Here is a 20163-nt window from a genome sequence, read left to right on the forward strand (position 1 = left end):
ATTTATCCCATTCTGGAAGTGGGATTAGGCTAGGGGATTCAGTGGGGGTGGGGTCACTCACATTTACAGCAGCCTTGGGAGGTAGCTGTTTTGTGGGTCCTAACAACAAGGCTCTTTGTAGTTAATTTAGGCTGGTCCAGGGACCGGCTGGATCTACCTGGCACAGTAGCCTGCTTATCCTTGGAGCCTTTCAAGGTTCAGGGCTTATAGGATACTGGCATAGCTCTCCAGAACTTAGGGTCAACTTTCCACCATCATAAAGCATCAGAATATGGTGGAGACTTCTGAAAGTAAGATTGACCTTGAGTGACTTCTCTGGAGTTACATGGCTAGTAAGTGACTGAGCCCTGACTTGAGGCGCAGGGTCTCCCCAGGAATCCAGTTGATGCCCATGTGGTTGCCTTTATCATTCCCTGACTCTCCACATCTCTCCTGCCTACTCACTCATCTCATTTCTCTTTGATCAGCACATAGTCTTGGATCCGAGAGGGATCTTAGAGGCATCTAGGGCCAACCTCTCATCTTACAGATTAGGAAACTGAGGAAAAACTTGCTCAAGATTACTCAGGTATCGCACAGTAGAACCATCTGACCCCACAACTCTCTACCATAACATCCCTGGCTGGCTGGATCTTGGGCTTCTCAACTAGCAAGAGGAGAGGGTGGCTGTGTTTATTGGTGGGAACATCACTAGATCTGGAGCCAGAAGACCCCACTTGAAGTCCTGGTTTTGCCACTGACTCTGACCTTAGGAAAGTCCCTTCCTCCCTCATAGGCTTTTTTTCCTCATCTGTATAATGTAGGGGCAGGATTAGAGGACCTCTACTATCCTTCTCTGAATCACCATGGAAGAGCCCACACAGCTGGTTCCAGTTCATTTCATCCCGGGCACTCCCTTGCTTGTTGTCATTCGAACAGACCCTCCAGGAAAAAAAAAAAAACAATTGTAGTTTCAGCATTGGTCCTAAGGAAGAGTGATTACCACCCACTTATAGCCCTCTCTCTGCTGGAGATACCATCATGGAGAGGAGTGTTAGTTGGAAAACAATCAAAGAGAACATTACCCCCAAATTGATTTAAGTTCCAAAAAAGGAAGCTGGCTTTGGGGGGAAAGGAGAAAGCTTGGTTGAACCAATGAGAAAGGCCTCAGAGCTTAAGAATATGAGAATGGAAAACCCTCTATTTATATGACATTTCAAGATTTGCAAAGCTCTTTCCTGTCAATGGCCTTGTGATGCTGGCATAAGGATTATACAAAAGAGGAAACAGGTTCACAGAGGTTTAGTGACTTGAGTGCTGACACCTGGCTAAGGAAGTTTTGGTGGGCGGGGTGGGGTCTGGATCTGCCTCCAAGGTTAGTTCTCTTTCTACCACACCATACCGCCTCTCATAGCACACCCAAAGGACACTTGCCTGAAGGATTTAGGTAACAGAAGTGGGGTGAGCATGGTGTGTTGTTGGGGGAAGGGGGAAGTCAGGGTCTGTCTTGACTAACCTGTAATGAAATTATGGATTGTAATAGTGTTTGTCTCTGATACCCCTCTTCCCTGTTTTGTGGAGAGAGAGAAAGAGAGTGTGTGTGTGTGTGTGTGTGTGTGTGTGTCCCCAATGCCTGGCATATAGGAGGCACTTAATTTTTGTTGACTTGATTTTTTAATCATTCCCCACCTTGATCCTGCTCCTTTACTTAGATGCCTAGTATTCTTATTAAGTGCCTACTATGTGCTAAGCACTCTCACCCCTCTCCTGCAAAGCCTATGGGGGGGAGGGGGAAGGGGTAAATAAATTAATTCATTCCCAGGGGGGGTTACATTCTGACTAGGGATAGAGCCAAGAAGCTGGATTGCTAATACTGGAATTTCAGACATGAATTAGTAAATTAGTAAGGAGGGGGCAATATTATTATGTCAAGGGCCTTCCCAGTACCTCTTAAATCATAGCACCTCCTCCTTCTAAGCCCTACTGTTTCTCTGGCAGCCAAACTCTAAAACTGGAACTCTAGGCTTTAAGAACATCTTGACCTGCTGGGCCTCTTCCTCCTCAACCACATTCCCCAGCCCATTCTACAAAACCTAACTTCACAGCTTTCCCCCCACCCACGGTCTATTAGTAATTTCTTTTCGTGGAAGCTTTTGTCTTCCCAGCAGCTTGAACTGCTTAGTTCCCGTTACTGCTCCTTACGTCCAGCAGTGCTGAACCCAGCCGGAGCCTGCCCTGTAGACCCAGACAGAGCTCGGGTCTGGGTTCTGGGGCAGCCAACTCCTGCGAGCTCCCAGGCTGTCAGAGCAATGGAAAATGGAGAGGGAATCCTGGACTCTGAGAAAATGAATTTGTGACTAGATCAATCCCCTTGAAACCTGGGGTTAATTTCTCTAAGATGGAAAAAAAAAAAAGACTTTGTACAGTGGTAGACAGTTGACAACCATGGACTGTCTTTTTATGTATCTGTAAATTTTAAGCTTGGAATTTGGACTCTTTCCGTACCAGTCCTATGTCCTCAACCCTGGGGATGACTGGGTATGAATGTTCATCCTTACATTGAGGTCTGTTGTCTCCTGAGGTTGGATTGAAAACATTCAATTAAACTTAATAAGTCTTTACTAAGCACCTGCTCTGTTTACTGGGTATAGAAAGATAAGAAAAAATGACTCCTGCCATTAAGAAGTTTTCATTCTACTGAAATCAGTGGTAATTTCTTTTCTAAGAATGGTTAGTTGTCTGCCTTGGGGCAAGGGTTTGGGAGGTGGGATGGAGATGTGGAGGGGTGGACTAACAGCAGAAGAGAGTTCCAGTTCCAGCTGTCATTCACTTGTTGTATTACCTTGGACAAGTCACTTAATTTCTGTGGGTCTCAGTTTCCTTATTTACAAAAGGAGAATAATAATGCCTGCTCTTCTCTAAGCAAATTCGAGGCCCTGACCACACCATTCCTCAACACCTGTGACTTCTGTGTTTCTTTCCCTACCCCAGTCACACCTCACAACCTCTCAGAATTGTAATCCTTCCAAAATCCTGAACTTTGAAATTCCACTCTCCAAGCCCATTTGTTGTATGGCATCCAAAGCAGGAGCCATGCCTGACTCAGTCTATACGTCATCATGTCTAGAATGCTGCCCTATCCCATTTTCCAGCAAAACTTTAAGAATGTGCACAAACAGGCCGACAAGACAGTTTGCCAGCCCCAAGTTCTTTGAGCCTGGAGAGATTCTTTGATTTTTTTTTTTTCCCTGAGCATTGGTGATGCCTCTCAGTTTTTCCTTCACTAACTGTTCTCAGGTAACTTACTGGGAAGACTCATGCAGCTGGTTAGACTTGACTTTAAAATGTTCCGATCATTCTAATAATTTAATGTGTTTAAAAAGAGCAGTGAGAGCTTGTGGCAGGTTGGGCTGAATCTCATAAGGTAGATTTTAATAGGAATGTAAAGTCAAGTTTTAGATTCAAAAAACTGGGGGTGTTAGTAGACCATAAGCTCCATATAAGTCAACAGTGTGATATGTCCATCAAGAAAGGAAATCTATTTTAGTTTTCTTTAAGAGAATCACAGTGTCCAGGACTAAGGAAGTCATAGGTGATGGCCTCTCTCTACTCCACCTTAGTCAGATGGTATCTGGAAGTATTGTCTTCAATTTCTAGGCACCAAAGTTTAGAAAGAACATTGATAAGCCAAAGGAGATTGTAGGACAGTGACCAGGATAGGTCAAGATCATTTGGAAGAACTAGGAATATTTAATTTGGAGAACAACAAGCATTTATTAAGTATCGACTGTATACCAGGCAGTATGGCACAAAGAGCTAACCCCAGAGACAGGAATATGTAGGTTCACACCCTGCTTCTGACACATACTGAACTCAGTGATCTGTTCTCTCAGTGTCCCCAAGCAACTCTCTACTATCTTCAGCTGAAGAAGAGTTACTGATCTGCATTGGTAGAGAAGTTTTCCGACAGGGAGTTCCCTACACTTATGAAATCACAGGTCCAATTTCAGTTTGTACGCCTAGTGCCAATTATATATTTATTTGTCCATTTATTCATTCATTTATATACGTATACAGATATATTTCATAAGTGATGAATTTTACATATACATATTTGTGTTTATATATACAGGGGTGTGTGTGAGAGAGAGAGAGGGAGAGAGAGAGAGAGAGAGAGATCGAGAGCGCAAGGGGGAGGGAGAGAGAGAGTGAGTGAGTAGGAAGAGAAAGGGGAGGAAGAAGGGGTGGGGGACTGGCTTTACAGAGACAAAAGTGAAAACAATTCTTGTTCCCAAGGAATTCACATTCTGCTGAGAAGATTTAGGCAAGATATGATAAGTATCTTCTAGTGTCTGAAGGTCTGTCACATGGAGAGAGAGATTAGACTTGTTCCTGATAACCCAGAGGGTAAAATCAGGAGCAATTTTGCCTTGTTATTAAGACTGCCCAACAATTAAAGCTATTGCAAAGTTGGCTGGACTGCCCAGAGGGCTAATAGGTTCCCCTTCCCCTTAGGTCTTCAAGCAAAAGTTGGATAATCACTTGGGTGTGTTGTAAACTAGTTTCTCATCCAGTTGTGGGTTGGACTGTATGTTCTCTGGGGTCATCTTCCAACCCCAAGATGCATAAACAGGTCTTTTGTATCAAGAAGAGTTTTCTCAGCTCCTTGAAACTGAGGCTAAGAGTGAGATGTTCTAGAGGAGAGATGCAGAGCAGAGGTGTGGCTCTCTGTCAGAATCCTTCTGCTTCAGCAAGGAAGTAGTGATCAGAGGAGGGATCTTGGGCTTCCTGAGCTTTGGGTGGCTACCTGAACTTTCGGGCAAAGCGGGCTCCTCTCCCTATGTGACTCCATTTAAAGAAACTACCTGACAAACATAGAAGGGAGAAGCTGAAGCCAGAGCTGACTATGGCCGATAGATGTTTCCTGTCTCGAGATAAATGTGGCAGTCAGAGTAATCGAATTGTATGTGATGTTATAATTTGTAGGCAAGGGTAGGAAGCACACAGCCAGGCCCTCTCCCCAGCCAACCATATTAGTTGAATCAGATGCCCACTATCTCAATGACTTGGCCTTGGTATGATGGATGATGTGAGCTCTGTTAAATGCTGTTGCCCTGTGGAGCCAAAGTTTCCAAGCTAGGACCATCCCTGATGACTTCCTCATCTTTTTAATTCGCTTCTTCTTGACTGGATTTCTCTGGACAAGGGGAGGGAAAATTGTACTGGAAATGGCGATTCTGAAAATCTGGGCTTCCCCCTTGTGAGTGAAGGCCACTGTTGGTAAATCCAAGCCCCACCCCTTCTCTTACCACTCTACCATTTACTGACCCTCTTCCCGCTGTTTTAGTGCTTAGGGTCAGTGTGGAAAAATCTCACTCTTCGTGTGCCCGACTGTCACTCTCATCCTTGTTTCATTTCCTGTAGTAGAAGTCCTGGGTTCAAATCACATGGTTGAACATTAGCTGTGTCCCTAAGGGCAAGTTACTTAATCTGTAAAAAACAGTCAAATATTGTTTGTGCTATTTACCTTACAGGATAGCACTTTATAAATCTTAAAATATTATATAAGTGTGAATTCTTGCTCTCCATGGGGCTAAATTTGGCTTAGATTAGTTCTTTCCCAGATTGCCTCAAGGGGATCTATAGAGAAAAGGACTCCTCCTTAGCTCTGAATCTCTCTGAACCATCTTTCTGAGGTAGAAAAGGAAGAGGCTGGTAGAAACTGGAGTGTATTTACATGGCAGGACTGTGTGATGTTCTCCTCCATGAGGGTCTGAGATTATTTAGCTGAAGTCTGTACTGGAATGGCATCCTCCACCTCTCCAGCTAGTTGGATCCCTTTGATTCTTCTGCGTGCCAACTCTGTCCTACTTATCCATTCATTCACCAAACATTTATGAAGTGCTTGCTGGGCGCAAGGCAGTCTGAATGCAAAAGGAAAACGAAAACTAGCTCCTGCCTCAAGGAGCTTACTTTCTATTTAAGAAAGTCTTCTCTGACTTCTGCAGCTTGCACTCATCCCTTTTCTCTTTGCCTCTGTAGAGGTCATCTTCTGCATCATTCATCTTGACCCTTAATTGCATACTTTGTTGCGCTGTTCTCTGATGGCTCCATGGCTGCTATTTTGGTTACCCCATGGGAACCTTAAGCTTCCTGAGGTCAGGGAATACTCTTTTCTTTCTCATGTATCCTATACAGCACTGAGCACAGGACCGAACCCCAAGTACATATCTGGGTTTGACCAAATGGAAGTCACAAGATGGGTTCTTGCCCATCCTATACAGCATTGAAGGGAAGCAAGCCCCAGTGTGACTTTTACTCCTGTCCCAGGGTGATATGACCACCGTTTAAAAGTGTATGTGAAAAGTCCACAAGTGAAAGGACCTGATTTCTCTTTCTGGCCATGGGAATTTTTGACTCTGATACACAAGAAGGTGTTTCATAGAGACTTTGGAAATATGCTGGGAACTATTGAGGGGAGACATCTGGGCTTGGGCCCATGGCAGGATTTTGTTTGGAGACCCACTCGTCTCTGTAAACAATAGGTTTATTGGAGATCCACACCTGCTGTGCTCACTCATTATCTAATCTCAGGTTATGATAATAACTGTTGTTGTCATTATTATGTTAATTTAACTAAATTTTATTAAGTATATCATTAAATTATTTTATTTAATTATTACTTTAATTAATTTAACTATTTTTAAATTAAATTATCCATTTAATTTTAATTTATTGAGTTTAAAATCATCCTTTTACTCTCATTTAGAGGACAAGTCACTATCCTGCTGCTATTCTTGGATTTTCCATGTTCTGTGAACTGTTCCCCAGGAGGCTAAAAATAACTACTCCTTTTTATAGTTGAATGAAAGTACTCGGATGGAGGCTCCTCCTCTGAGGGTTTACTCAAAGCATCTTTGGGCTAGTCTCTCCAGTAACAAGCAGGACTGTGGGGATCATCTGTTCCTACCCTTTTTACACATGATCCAATTTCTTATTTAAATCTCACCATTTTGAAAGCATTTTTTGCCCCATAGATTGGAGATCGTAAGTATTTGGCATGGCCAGTTACTTAAAACTTTGTTCTTAGATTATAACAGGCTTATGCCATGTCCAAGTGATGGTAGGCCAAGGTTTAGTGTATGAGAATACTCCTGTCCCAATACAGTTTGTTAATTGAGTTCTCAAAAATATTTTAGGATCTAAATTTATAGCATGGAGGTTTGTCTTAGTGCCATTTTAAGGTAAACCTCTATAGTTTTAAGGTGGAACAGAAAACAGCACTAAGACTTTTGGGACTCTCTGTAGCTGAATGTATGTGTATGTATATGTGTAACTTATATGGGAAAGCTTGACAAAATGCCTCTATAGGCATTATCTCATTTGATACTTCTAAGAGCTCTATGAAATTGAAAGAGCATGGATGGTCTAATCCAGTGGTCCACAGACTTTTGTGTCTCAGTACCCCTTCGCATTCTGAAAAATGATTGAACCCCCTACCCCCTTCCCCAAAGAGCTTTTGTTTATGTGGGTTTTAGTTCTAAATATTTGCTGTCTTAGAAATTAAAACATCCAAATATCATCAAAATAATTTAGACCTCAAGGACTCCAGAGGTGGTGGGGGTGGGGGGTGGCATCCCTAGACCACATTGGAAGCTACTAGTGTAGTATGAAAGAAACATTTGATTTGAAATCCCGGGCCCCAAACCACAGTGCACATCTTAGCTTTGGTTCTCACTCTCTATATGATCTTTGGGCAAAGCAGCTTTCTCTGGGTATCAGTTAATTTCTCTTTAAAATGACGGACTTGGAGTAGTTGATCACTCACTTTCTATGATCCTAGCTCAGTGATCCTCCTGTTTCCCATTATACAGATGAGAAAAAGGCCTAGAAAGAGTAAGTGGCTTCCTCATTATCATACCCTCATGGTATGTCCAAGGGAGGAAGGAAATGAGCATTGATTTATTAAGGGCATGCATCAGAAACTGCTAAGCCCTTTAGATATATACCATTTGATCCTAACAGCAACACCGTGTGGTAGATTTTATCTTATCATCATCACCATTTTACAGCTGAAGAGCTAAGGCAGAGAGAGGTTAAGTGACTTGCCCAGGGTCATACAGTTAGTGTCTGAGCAGAGATGTTCCTGACTCTAGGCTCAGTGCTTTAAAGCCAGGTTTTCTAGAATTCAAATCTGGTGCCCTCTCCACTGTACTACAGGCTGCCAATATAGGCTCCTGACTCTAGCATCAAAGTCCTTCGATCCAGTTCCAACTCCCCTATCTGTCCTTATCTCGTATGACTTCCTTTCCCGTACTCTACATGCCAGCCCAATTGGACTTTTCTCTTTCTTGTTCCCTTTCTGCCTTCTCCTGTTTCTGTGCTTTCGTGGTCTTCCATGTTAGGAATCCAAACCCCACCCTCCCATAGCCACTTGTTTCTCTGTCTCTATCTCTTTTCCTCTCTTCTGCTTCTTCTCCTCTTTCTTCTTCTTTCTTCTTCTTTTCCTCCTCCTCCTCCTTCTTCTTCTCTTTCTCCTCCTCCTCCTTCTTCTCCTTCTTTCCCTTCTTCTACCACATTAATGGTAGAGATAATTAGTGATGTAGGAAATCAGAGCAGCTTGATGTCACATGGCTGGAGAGTCAGAGAAGGCTTCATGGAGGAGGTGGGGCTTGTACAGCCAGAGGAGAAAAGAAAAGGAATTCTGGGTGAGACATGAGCAAAAGCACTGAGGTGGGAACTTGTAGGATACTGCTTGGCTGAGAAACAGGGATATTAAAGGGCTTGGCCTCGTTGGGAGAGAGCTTTGTTTCATGCCATACTGTGAGCAAGAAGACCGGAGAGGTAGATTGGAGCCACATTCTGAAGGGCCTCAAATGCCAAATGAAGATGGAATGTGTTACTTGGGGATTTCCAATGTCATAAAAAAAGAATTAATTACTTGTTTGGTCCCAGGGCCATCCTGAGAGAAAGAATTATAGAATCTCAGGGTTGGTAAGAGACCTTACAAATAATTTAGTCCAGCTTCCCTCCAAGTGCAGGAATCCCTTCTGCATGATTGCTGATAGGTGGTTTAATTTTACCTCTGTTTGAACAGCACCGTTGATGGAGAGCTCACTGACATGTACAGTGATTCTTGTACCCTGGGAGCTTATGCTTTAAGACAAGAAGTATTGATACAGATTAAAAAATATCTATAGGACATACAGGTAGGCCTTACTTTATGTCACATATGTGTTCCTGGGAAAGGTTATATGTAAATTGACTTTTTATTAAATGCACTGAGGAGGCTTGGTATTTAAAGGAATCATGTGAGTAATCATTCAATCTGGCAAAAAAATCTTTTTATGATATGAATGATCTTCTTTCTCCAAAAAAAACCCTTCATTTACCTATTAAACTCGATCTGTTTTATAAATTCAAGTTATTTTATGCCTGGTTTTCCTGAGTGGGGCTCACTTGTACTTAATAAAAACAGGTTAGAGGATTCACTAGATGCAGAAGATAAATATTGAATATCTCTCAGGGAGAGTAGAGCCCATGTGGGAGTAATGAAACTCAGCCTTGTATTTAAAGCCACCAGTTCAAGTCTATGTGTATTTATGGAGCCCTTTGCCAAGCACCGAAGGGATACAAGCAGGGTTGTGCAGGAGCCAGCTGGAATTGGCTCATGAGAGCTGATTGTTAAATTTTCAGTGTGATCATTTACACTTCAGATACTGATAAACACTACAAATCAGAGCTTGATTTTTTTTTTGTTTTATTGATCGTTTAGACACAAGGAAGAACGGAAAAATGCTAATCATGAACATTGAACTTCAAGGTGTATCCTCTGTACGTGGTTCTTTGCTTTCCCCAGAGAGCCAGTTGTGAAACCTTTATACACTGGTACAAAAGAACATTGATCATATGATCTTTAAGAATCTATTATTATGTGACAAGGTGTGGTTGCAAAGGCAGAGCTAACATTCATGGAACAATAACATACCCTTGAAAAAAGCTTATTGAATGAACAACAGGAAAAACGTAAGGAAATATAAGGTCAGCTGAAACGTAATCACATATCAGAATGTGCGGTCCATACTTTTGGAGGGAGGGCCAGGAAGGAGAGAGATCTGTGCTAGCCAGATGACTCTGTCCTTACGGTTGGAAGGACTCAGGGACACTCCAGGATTGAAGTCTGTGTGGCTACAGTGCTGATGGCAGGTATAGACATACCCACGTGCAGCCCAGTGCAGGATCAACGGATGAAACACTCTCCCATCATTTGGCTACATGGTGAAGTACCATAGATGGAGATGACAAACTTGGAAGTGATTGGATAGTCATCACAGTAGGACTACCAGTAGGACTGTGAGAATATAGAAGCTCCAGGATAATTTGGGGGACTAGGAGGGACCCTTCTTTGTTCTCACATTCTGATGGTGGGGACTGAGGGGAGCATCATAGAGTAGCACTAGCCCGAGTACCTGGAAACACTCTCTTCAGTGCCCCACTTTTATGGAACAGACACCAGTCTTCACGCAATGGTCACTATCTGTCTCTCTTTCTCAGTTCTGGGGAGTCAGAGCTGGTCTGAGTCATGCTGACCTGAAAACTCTAAGGACAGATGTAAGCCTAGGCAGCTAGTAATACTGGTCTTTCCTCTTGGCCTCTTTCTGTCTTGTCAATCTCTGGTTCCTCTCTCCCTCATTCTCCATCTTGAACTTAATGCCCTCCCAGGTCCTTCTCAGTAACAATGCAGCCATTGAGTTGTACAGCATGAATTTTGAGTGAAAGTAGAAATGAGCAGTTGGCCCTTGGATTTATCTGGTTTTATTTTACAGGTGGAGGAAACTAAGCCCCAGAGATAGGGAGGGATTTTCCCCCTAGGTCTATTGATCTTCAGTTCATATCTATTAATTTCTATATTTTCATGCATTTTCTCTGTACCTGACTACTAACATGGTCGTATGAAGGCAGGAAAATTTCTCTCTGCCAAGGGAGAAGTTGTTTGCATGAAAATTTCAGATGAGTCATGTGGATTCCTTTTGCTGCGTCCTGAAATATGAAGCAGGCATTTTTACCTGGAGGCTAAATGCCTCTTCTTGCTCAATGAACATATCTGGACAGTGCAGTAGAAGCATAAGCATCTGTTTTTAAGTTTGCAATGTTTCTAGCTGATCATGATCATTTCTCTTGCCCTCTCTCCCCACAGTGCGGGATAGAAATTAAAATTCAGGGGTGTCACATCTGATCCATCTCTTCATTTGTCCTGTGAGGAATCATAGACCAAGAGTGGTGAAGGGACCTATCTCGAGTCACACAGCAATTTAGGAGAGGAGGGCAGAAGTAGATCACAAACCTCCTGCTTCCCAGGTTCATCCTCTTGACAGATCAGACCCTGTCTCTCTATGCATCTCAGATTTCCTGCTCATTGCCAGAGTTAGCATTCTGGTTTGGTTAAATGGCACGGGAAACTTCCAAAGTGTCTGCCTCCTGGGCTCAGGAGCCGTGGAGACCAAATGTAAGCCATGGGCCCTGCCTGCTGTCCCCACCACCTGCCAGCTGGCCTGGCATGCATTCCCTAGCTGGACAGCCTATGGGCTAGCAAGGTGCGGATGGGAACAGTAGCTGAATGGGATAGGGGGCAGCAGCAGCAGGAGGTCTCAGAAACACTTAACACAAACTGCATCTGCAGGCTTCTCCATAGGACTAGGGACTAGGGATAGGAAGTAGAAAACATATTTTGGGAGACGAGAGAATCAGCCAATCCAGGCAGCCACCTACTCTGTCTATGTCTAAAGGTCTAAAGCATCTTTGACTCTTACTATAAATGTGTAAGGAATGTCAGCCCTGGCTGAGGGTAGAGCTAGCCTCCACTGCTCGAGATGGGCAGCTGCCTTCTCAGGAGCCCTGCTTTAGCAGACTCTGGCTCTATGCACATAAAGCCCCCAAACCGAACTGGTGGGATTTAGGGGGAGGGGGCTATGTATATAACACTTTGAAGTTTGTTCGGGTGTTTTTATCGATTTTTTTTTACACCACTGTCCCTTCCACCTCCTCCCATTATAACTCGTTACAAAAAAAGTGTGGTTAATCAAAACAAATCAGCACATTGATTGTGGAGTGCATAACTCATTCTGCAGTGGTGGTACACCACCCCTCTGTCTGAAGCAGGGAGATATGCTTCACTGCCAAGTCTTCAGAAATCAAAATCGGTCATTGTAATGATCAGAGTTAGGATTTCTTTCAAGGATACTTTCCATCACTACAGTCATCATATACATTGCTTTCTTGGTTCTTATTTCACTCTGGATCAGTCCAGACGATCATAGACTTTGCATATCATATTATCCAGTTCCCCAATTTTACTGGTGAGGAAACTGAGGCTCAAAGGTGCTTTAGGCCTTTAGACATAGAGTTTTTGGGATTTGAACTTGGGTGCTTTGGGCTTCAAATCCACCTCTTTCATTGCACCACCACCTTGCCTTCTGCATTCATAATAGCCTTCATGAGTTTTTCTGAATTCTTCATATTTATCATTTCTTTCTCAGTTGTTGTTGTGAGTCATGTCTGACATTTCATGACCCCATTTGGCATTTTCTCGGCAAAGATACTGGAGTGGTTTGCCATTTCCTTCTCCAGCTCATTTTACAGATGAGGAAACTGAGGCAAACAGGGTTAAGTGACTTGCCCAGGGTCACACAGCTAGTAAGTGTCTGAGGCCGTATTTGAACTCGTGAAGATGAGTCTTCCTGACTCCAGGCTTGGTGCTCTACGCACTATGGCCACCTAGCTGCAGTAATATTCTGTCATATTCATATACCATAATCTGTTCAGCCATTCTCTGATCAGTGACCACTCACTTTGCCTTCAGCTCTTTGTCACCACAAAAAAAAAAGTTTCTTAAATATTTTTCTGTTTATACCTGTCTCACTTCTTCAACTAGGAGACCATGGGCTAGGAAAACTCTTCTTCCGCACTTTCCTCTCCCTTCCCTACCCTGCCCTCCCCATTCTGTTCACTCAGTTTAGGGGCCTTGTATCCATAGAGCCATTATGATAAAAGTCCATTGAAGCCAGACCCCTGAGAGGACAGATGTCCATTTCAGAGGCATGGATGCTAGCTCTGCCCTCTGCCAAAGCTGAAATTCCTTACATGCTTTCAGAAAGGGACAAGTAGAAAGACCTTTAGACATGAAGTAGGTGTCTGCCTAGATAGGCTGATTTCTGGTTACCAAAAATGTTTCCTACCTCCTATCATAGTCCCTGATGAGAGAATTAGACTCCTTTCTTCTCATCTTGAAGAGCTTCTCTGAGTGCCTCCTACTAGAACACAGAGACCCCTTGAGAGGCAGGGAACATTTTAAGCCTTTATTCACTAAGGTTAGCAAAATTGGTTGCCGTTCCTCTGAGAGCAAGACTCTGTAGGAATGAACAGACTATGCAGGCCCTGGTGTGGAGAGAGGAGTGCTCATTTAGTCACAATATTGTCTAGGATTGGCCCTGGGCAGATGGCCAGAGGAGTGGTTTGGGGAGTTAAGGGACAGGCTGACCTCCCCTTGATCCAGAGAAAGGAGCAGCTTAGAGGACTATGCCCACATAGGAAGGGCCAGGGGTCAGTTGGTAAGGGGGCTCTGGCTGGGATCGCTGGCCGCCAGAAAGGTGACTTCTTAACAGCCAGCTTGACACCAGGGCCCTCCCTGCCCAGACCCCAAGGTTGCAAGTATTCAGAAAAGCAGCTTGGGGATTTTTCAGTGTCAAGGGGAGGGTTTGAACTAAGACTTCACCAAGGGGATCCAGCTCCCTTCAGTTGTTGGTTAAATGAGGTCCCACCCCTCTCCCCCTCTTCATTTTTTTCCCTCTACTGTTAGGAGGAGGATTCATTTAACTGAACTGAACCAGGCAGGCTGTGAGACCTCTGAAAAAAAGTAAATTACCCAGGGAAGAAATTGATTCCCTTATAAACCTTCTTTAACCCCCTCTAGCTCCTCAAGAAAGAGTGGTTGGCAATAGGTATTTAGCCCCAAGGAAGTACTGTACGTGCAAAATATAAAACACCAGCTTCAGAGCCAAAATTCACTTGGCTGGAGGCTGGGGAGCCAGGCTCTTGTGGCGTCTGGCCTGAATAGCTCCCGTTGTTCTATGGGGAGGATTTTGGCTGTCAGGCAGGCTCTTAGTCTGGTAAAAAATAAAAAAGCCACCCAAAAAGAGGGCATTGGGGAATCAATAGCGATGCAGTTGACCTTATTCCACCCGTCGCTGGGGTGTGGCTGTTCTCATTCCAAGCATCTGTGATGCGTCCTGTCTACTGCCCCCGCATCTAGAATCTGGGCCTAGGAAAGCCAAGGTCAGGAGCTGCCTCCTTCCCTCACAGTCTGTTGGGCATCTTGCTGAAGGCATTGGCACCAGTTTGCATTATCTGTCTGGGAGAAAAGTAATGTTTTCTGGTGCCACCTGGCCCCTGAGAGGGACAGAGGTGGCTGAGCAATGCCAATCTTATATGGGAAAGAAGCAGTGCTGACTAATATCAGAATAAAGTGGATGGAGTCCTAGGAGCCTTGTCTCCACTCTACCACTCACTGGGGGACTTCTTAAGCACCTTAACTTTTCTGAACCTCAGTTTCCCCATCTGTTAAATGAGTGTTCAACTAAATGCTCTAAAAAAAAAAATTGTATTGGATAGCATTTGTTTTTATAGCACCTCCACTTGTTAATGTATTCTATCTCCTCCACTCCCCCAGGCAGATGATCTATCTTTCTCCTTCAAGCTTTAAAATTCTTATGATGCTGTGCATACAACAATTCTACCACACTTCCCACTGATAGGAGAGGTTTACCATGCCTCCTGAGCTCCTCCTTAAGCCTTTTTCATACCAAACCATCATCCCCCTCACTCCCAAGTCAGACGAGAGTGAGATGGTTGTTATTGTTTAGTTTGAGGGTTTTTCCGATTGGATCTATAGAAATACCCTCTCTTTACCAATGCCAGTTAGCACCTACTTTGCAACTTATAGTCTTCGAAGAGACATCCAGGGTGCTAAAAGGTTAAATGATTTGGCCAGGATCACAGAGCCAATCTGAGTCAGAGGCAAGATTTGAACCCAGGTTTTCCTGATTCTCAGGCTAGCTCTCTATTCATGGTATGAGGTTAAAGTGGCTATTACTTTAAGTGGTCTCCTTTGGATAGAAATATACAGCCTAGTAGTTGTCAAGGAGTAGGGCAACGTTTTTTAGTGATTATCAGAATATAGTAAGACAGACAGCCAAGGGGAAATTTTGAAATGAGAAAAGGAAGTTCTCTTGGTTGGATGGAGTGAAAGGCTATGATTTTCTTAAACTCTTAGGGGTGAAGAAGAGACAGAAACAGAGAAATACAGAGTAAGAGGGAGGGAGGGAAGGAGGGAGAGAGAGAGAGAGAGAGAAAGAGAGAGAGAAATCCAACCCGTTTGACAGTCTTCTATGAGCCTGTGCTATCCTGTCCAGCTGCCCCAACATTCGGCTAGGATAAGGGATGGACAAACCGGTTTGAAAGACAGCCTGGCCCTCCTTCAGGGTTCTGCAGAGTTCAGTTCACATAACAAGGAGTTCACACGCCTGAAGACTCTTGAGGTGGTGCCAGCTAAAATCTTAGGGAGAGAGGGAACGGTGCGGTGTACTGAGCTGAGCTGTGTGTGGTGTGTGCTCAGGGTGTGCAAGAGACAAATAGACCTGATCAGTGGGGTGACCTCCACCCTCTGTCCTGCCCCAGAGAGATATCGGGTGGCCCAGAACAGCTGTGAGACGGACAGCAGCAAGAGATGGCAGGGCCTGCAGACCAAACAGAAGCAGGTAGGGCTTGGGCTTGGGTTTTGGGGTGGAAAGAAGTGGGGGGGGAGGTTGGGGCTAATTCAGCCCAAGGGCCCCTTGCTTTTAATTGCTATCCAACGTCGTATGAAGAGGGCATGACGTGGTAAAAGATAGAGAAAGGCTAGAAACGGCACAAACAGAAAACCAGATACTTTCGTGGCGGTAGCTCTGACTTCAATGTCCTGGTTTGTTCATTAAGCAAGAGGAGGGATTTAGCCTCCAGGGAAAACTGCCTAGACTCATCTTCCAGGACTCAGCAAAAGCACCCCACAGGATTCACCTGAAACCCTCAAGGAAACAACTTCCCCTCAAGCGGGAAGAAATCTCCCCCTTCCCCTTCCATTGGGACGCCGGTCACATCAGTCTCTGGCAGTTGTAGCCCCTGCTTCTCATTCTACCCGTAAATTGTCATGTGATTCTGGATAAATCACTCTCCCTTTCTGGGCCTCAGTTTAAAAAAAAAAACCAAGGCTAGATGAATCGAAGGGCTGCTCTCCTATTTCTTACTTTAGATGCCTACACAGCCCTGCAAATATGGAGTCCTCTTTCATCAAGGTGTGCTTAGCTACTAAGAAGGAGCTAGGGGACTAGGTAAGAAAGGAACCTGGGCATGACCAGGAAGGGACAAAGCCAAGAGGAAAGACAAGTATGGCCAGCTTATCCGACTTTAGCTCCATCCATCGTCACAAGTGTTTTCAGGTCAGTGTGACTCAGACCATCTCTTGCTTCCATGATGGGGTATAGGGAAAAACAGTCTTGAAGTAAAAGAAACTGGGGACAAATCATCATTATCATCGTCATCATCATCACCACCATCATCATACCACTTTATACTTCATATTAAGAAGGCAAGATGGAAAAGTAGAAAGAACACCGTGCTTGAGTCGCAACCCTGACATTTAGGGTCTTTGGACGAGGTATATAACTTCCTTTGGCCTCACTGCAAAATAAAATGAAAAGATTTCTTCGTTGCAAAATAAAATGAAGAGATAAGACTAGATGACCCCTTTTAACCCTAAATCCTGCAGTTTTTAACCTGGGTTTTAGTCCCATTTCAGCCACTTACTGTGTGACTGTAGGCCTCAGTTTCCTCATTGGCAACATGGCGGTTATAGTTACACCACCCCTCTCACAGACATGTTGAGAGAAGTACTTTGTGAATAACATGGCATTGTATCAATAAATATTGGTCTGACTGGTTTTATGTCCAGCTCTTGAAGGGTTTTTACACTCCTTATCTCTCTTGATCCCCAGGACAGCCCAGTTGGGGAGCTGGGGAAATTATTCTCTCTTTCTCTCTCTCTCTCTCTCTGTGACATATACATATACATAGACATAGACATATACATAACATATACACACACTTCATAGAGAAGGAAACCAGCCCAGAGAAACAGTCGTTTGCCCATGGTCACATAGCTAGGAAATGGCCCAATGGGGGCCAGAACCCCAGCCTTCTGGCTCTTAGTCCAGTGCCAGTTAACAAGCTATTTAAGTTACTTTTGATGTGCTGTACTGTCTTTCTGGGCTTCTTTGAGGTCTTTTGTTCTCTGTGTGATTTTTCCCCTTGGGAGGAGATCTGAGTGAATGAAGGAGACTTGGTTTGGTGTTTGGGGCTTTCTTCATTTCTGGGTTAGGCCTGTTTCTAGGCCACCATACAGAGTGAAGGCAGCAGGACATCCAGCTCTGCGCTTGGCTTGGAAGTGGAATAGAGTCATAATTCATCAAATATTTAAATTATGCCAAGGGGTCACCACAATTTGGATCATTCCCACTGGAGAGTAGATAGAGCTGCAGGGATGAGCCAGAGGACTTTGGGGATGCGCCTTACTGAAATGAAATTGTTTCCGATCAGATTTTGGGGCCAGGAGGGGCCCTTTTCTTATATAATTGGAATCTGTATCCCCCATCCCCTCCACTCAGACTGACTCATTTATGGTAGACACTGTAGGAAGCAAATCCCACTACCATGGGTTAGCCGGACTCTTCCACACCTCTCTGCTAATTCTCTATTTAAGGATAAGAGTAATGAAAGGAAGCCAGATTTTGATGGAAAGCACAAGGTCCTAGAGGACCCAGGTTTGAATGCAGCTTCTACTCCTCACTGCCTATGTGACTTTAGGCAAGTGATTAAATATTTTTAGGCCTCGGTTTCTGCATCTGTAAAGTGAAAGAGTTGGTATTGCTGACCTCAGAGGTTCCTTCCAGCTCAAAATTTGTGACTCAAGGTACTTTCAGCTGCTAAGTCCCTTAGGCAAAAAGCAGGCTACACTCCAAACCAAATATCCCTACGACAGGCCCCGTCACATGAAATTTCCAGCATAAGCTCCCTGAAACCCTGGCTATCTTTCTTTTTTTGATGTCTACACCGACTTCTCTGGGTCTCTGTTTCTTCATCTGTAAAATGAGGCACTTAGATTAGCTGACCTTCAACATCCCTCCTGGCTCTAGATATGTTCCTTTACCATGCTCACCCAGACATTGGGGCTGGATGGGACTGGATGGTGCTGCCCAAGGCTGTCTCTGTGGTTTACCCCCTTCATTTAAAGCTTGTTTGAAAGAGCTTTGGCCATTATTGGATTGTTAGTTCACAGGGTCCTCCTCCCCCTCTCAGTTTGGGTTGGCCCCGTCTGCCCAGCAGTCCCCGTCCTTGGGCATTTCTGGAAGAGGAAGAAGCCTTCTAGGATGTCTTGGCATCTCACTTACCTTCCCTCAGGTCAATCAAGAAAGCTTTCCAACGTTAGTGCTGGTTTAGAGTTTAGTGTACCTGGAAGGCAGAGATTATCCCAACAGGTATCTCATCATCTATCCAGGTGGGCAGTATTTTTGCTGGGCTTGGTGGGAGAGAAACAGATAAAAGGTGTAGTGCCTACTTTGCCAGGGAAGTACATGGCAGTATCATCCTCCTCCTCCTCTGCAAGTGGGTGGGGATGAATGTGGTCAGTGGATGGAGAGCTAAATATAAAAAGAGAAGACTTGGCCAGTGTTTCAGAGTTCAGGTCTATGCCTTCTCTGGGGCCTACTCTAGAATGGGATGGGAATGGGAAGCTGAGGTTTCTCCAGTTCCCTGCCTGAGGCAGTCAACCTCCTAAAATCACCCGGTGGCTAGTCCCCTTGTCCAACTAAGAAAAGCCCCTTCTGGCGGGAGGTCCCAAGGTAAAATTGAAGTTGAAACTTTGTGCCCTCAGCCACCAGTTAGAGGCATGATCTTGTCATGGGTTGTTCTTCCTTCTCAAAGAGGACCAGTGACATCACAAGGGTGCTGTCTTGGCTTGTCCATGGATTTAAGTGAGGGTACGAACAGTGACCAGCTGGAGTCCAGTCCACATTCATTCCAGTGGCCCAAGCCCAGGTGTTTTATGTCCCTGCCTGATCCCATTCCCATGGTACTGGCTGAGAAGAAGCTCAGCCTTGGTGAAGGGTTAGTCTTATTTTTTTTCCTCTTTAGTTTTCCTCTGAGGAGATCCCTTGTTGCCTAGCATTGCTGGAGAGAAATTGTTCCCAGGTGGAAAAGGGCTCAGCCAACCTGCCCCTTTGGGATTGGGGAGGAAGCAGCCTGTACCTTCTGCTCTGATTGGGACCTGGTGGGCATATTCCAGCTAAGGGCACACATCTATGGCCTTGAGGACAAGACATACTCCACAAAGCTTCTGTTTGTCCTGGCACAGATTGGTTGAAGGAATTGGGAATGTTTAGCCTAAAGAAGAAAAAAGGAAGGCAGGATTGCTTTTTTCTACTATCGAATGGCTCTCATATGGCAGAAAGATCAGACCCGGTCGGCTTTTTTGAGGAGGGTAGATCTAGGCAAAACAGGTAAGAGTTTTTGAGGCAGACTTTGGCTCTTAACAATTCAAGCTATCCCAGAGTGGAATTAGCTGCCTCTGAAGACAATTTCCCTTTCACTTGGTCAACCACCTGGCAGGTGTGCCTAAGAGGGGATTCTTGGACAGATGGCTTCTGAGTTCCCTTCCAGCTCTGAGATTCCGTGTAGACAAGGGTTCTTCTCTTGTTAAACTATAGTGTCTTGTCTTTTGCCTTTATTTGTATCTGCAGCACTTAGGAGAGAGCCTGGCACCTGATAGTCATTTAACAAATGCTTCTTTATTTGACAGCACCTCTTTTTGTGGCATGTACTCCTTGGTGGTGTGGGAAAGCTTAAGGGCCCCTCCTTGGGATCTTTTAAAATGCATAAAACATAATACATAGGACTACAAAGGAAATTAATTATATTGAAATATCAATCTGTCTGCCCAGCTAGTTTAATTATCCTTCCATCTATCTTTCTCCCTATCTTACTATCTATTTAAGACTCCAGGTTAAGATGCAGGTAAAGAGGGACCATTCAAGGCAAACT

At 44.3% G+C, this 20163-nt stretch overlaps 1 protein-coding gene across 6 annotated transcripts in view; it reads left to right on the forward strand.

Moving 5' to 3' along the window:
* The window catches only part of ZMIZ1 (zinc finger MIZ-type containing 1), a 441312-nt gene that overhangs the window by 334544 nt on the left and 86605 nt on the right, over window positions 1-20163 (forward strand). The window contains exon 1 of one of the 6 annotated variants that reach the window (XM_036734711.1): window positions 15760-15791. The exons of the other annotated variants lie outside the window; for them this stretch is intronic. Coding sequence (XP_036590606.1) covers window positions 15761-15791 — 31 coding nt within the window. The 5' untranslated portion in view covers window position 15760. Of the gene's footprint in view, window positions 1-15759; window positions 15792-20163 lie in introns of those variants that run through there. 6 annotated transcript variants of the gene reach the window in all.

This window comes from Trichosurus vulpecula, chromosome 8, assembly GCF_011100635.1.
Source record: "Trichosurus vulpecula isolate mTriVul1 chromosome 8, mTriVul1.pri, whole genome shotgun sequence".
Taxonomy (NCBI): domain Eukaryota; kingdom Metazoa; phylum Chordata; class Mammalia; order Diprotodontia; family Phalangeridae; genus Trichosurus; species Trichosurus vulpecula.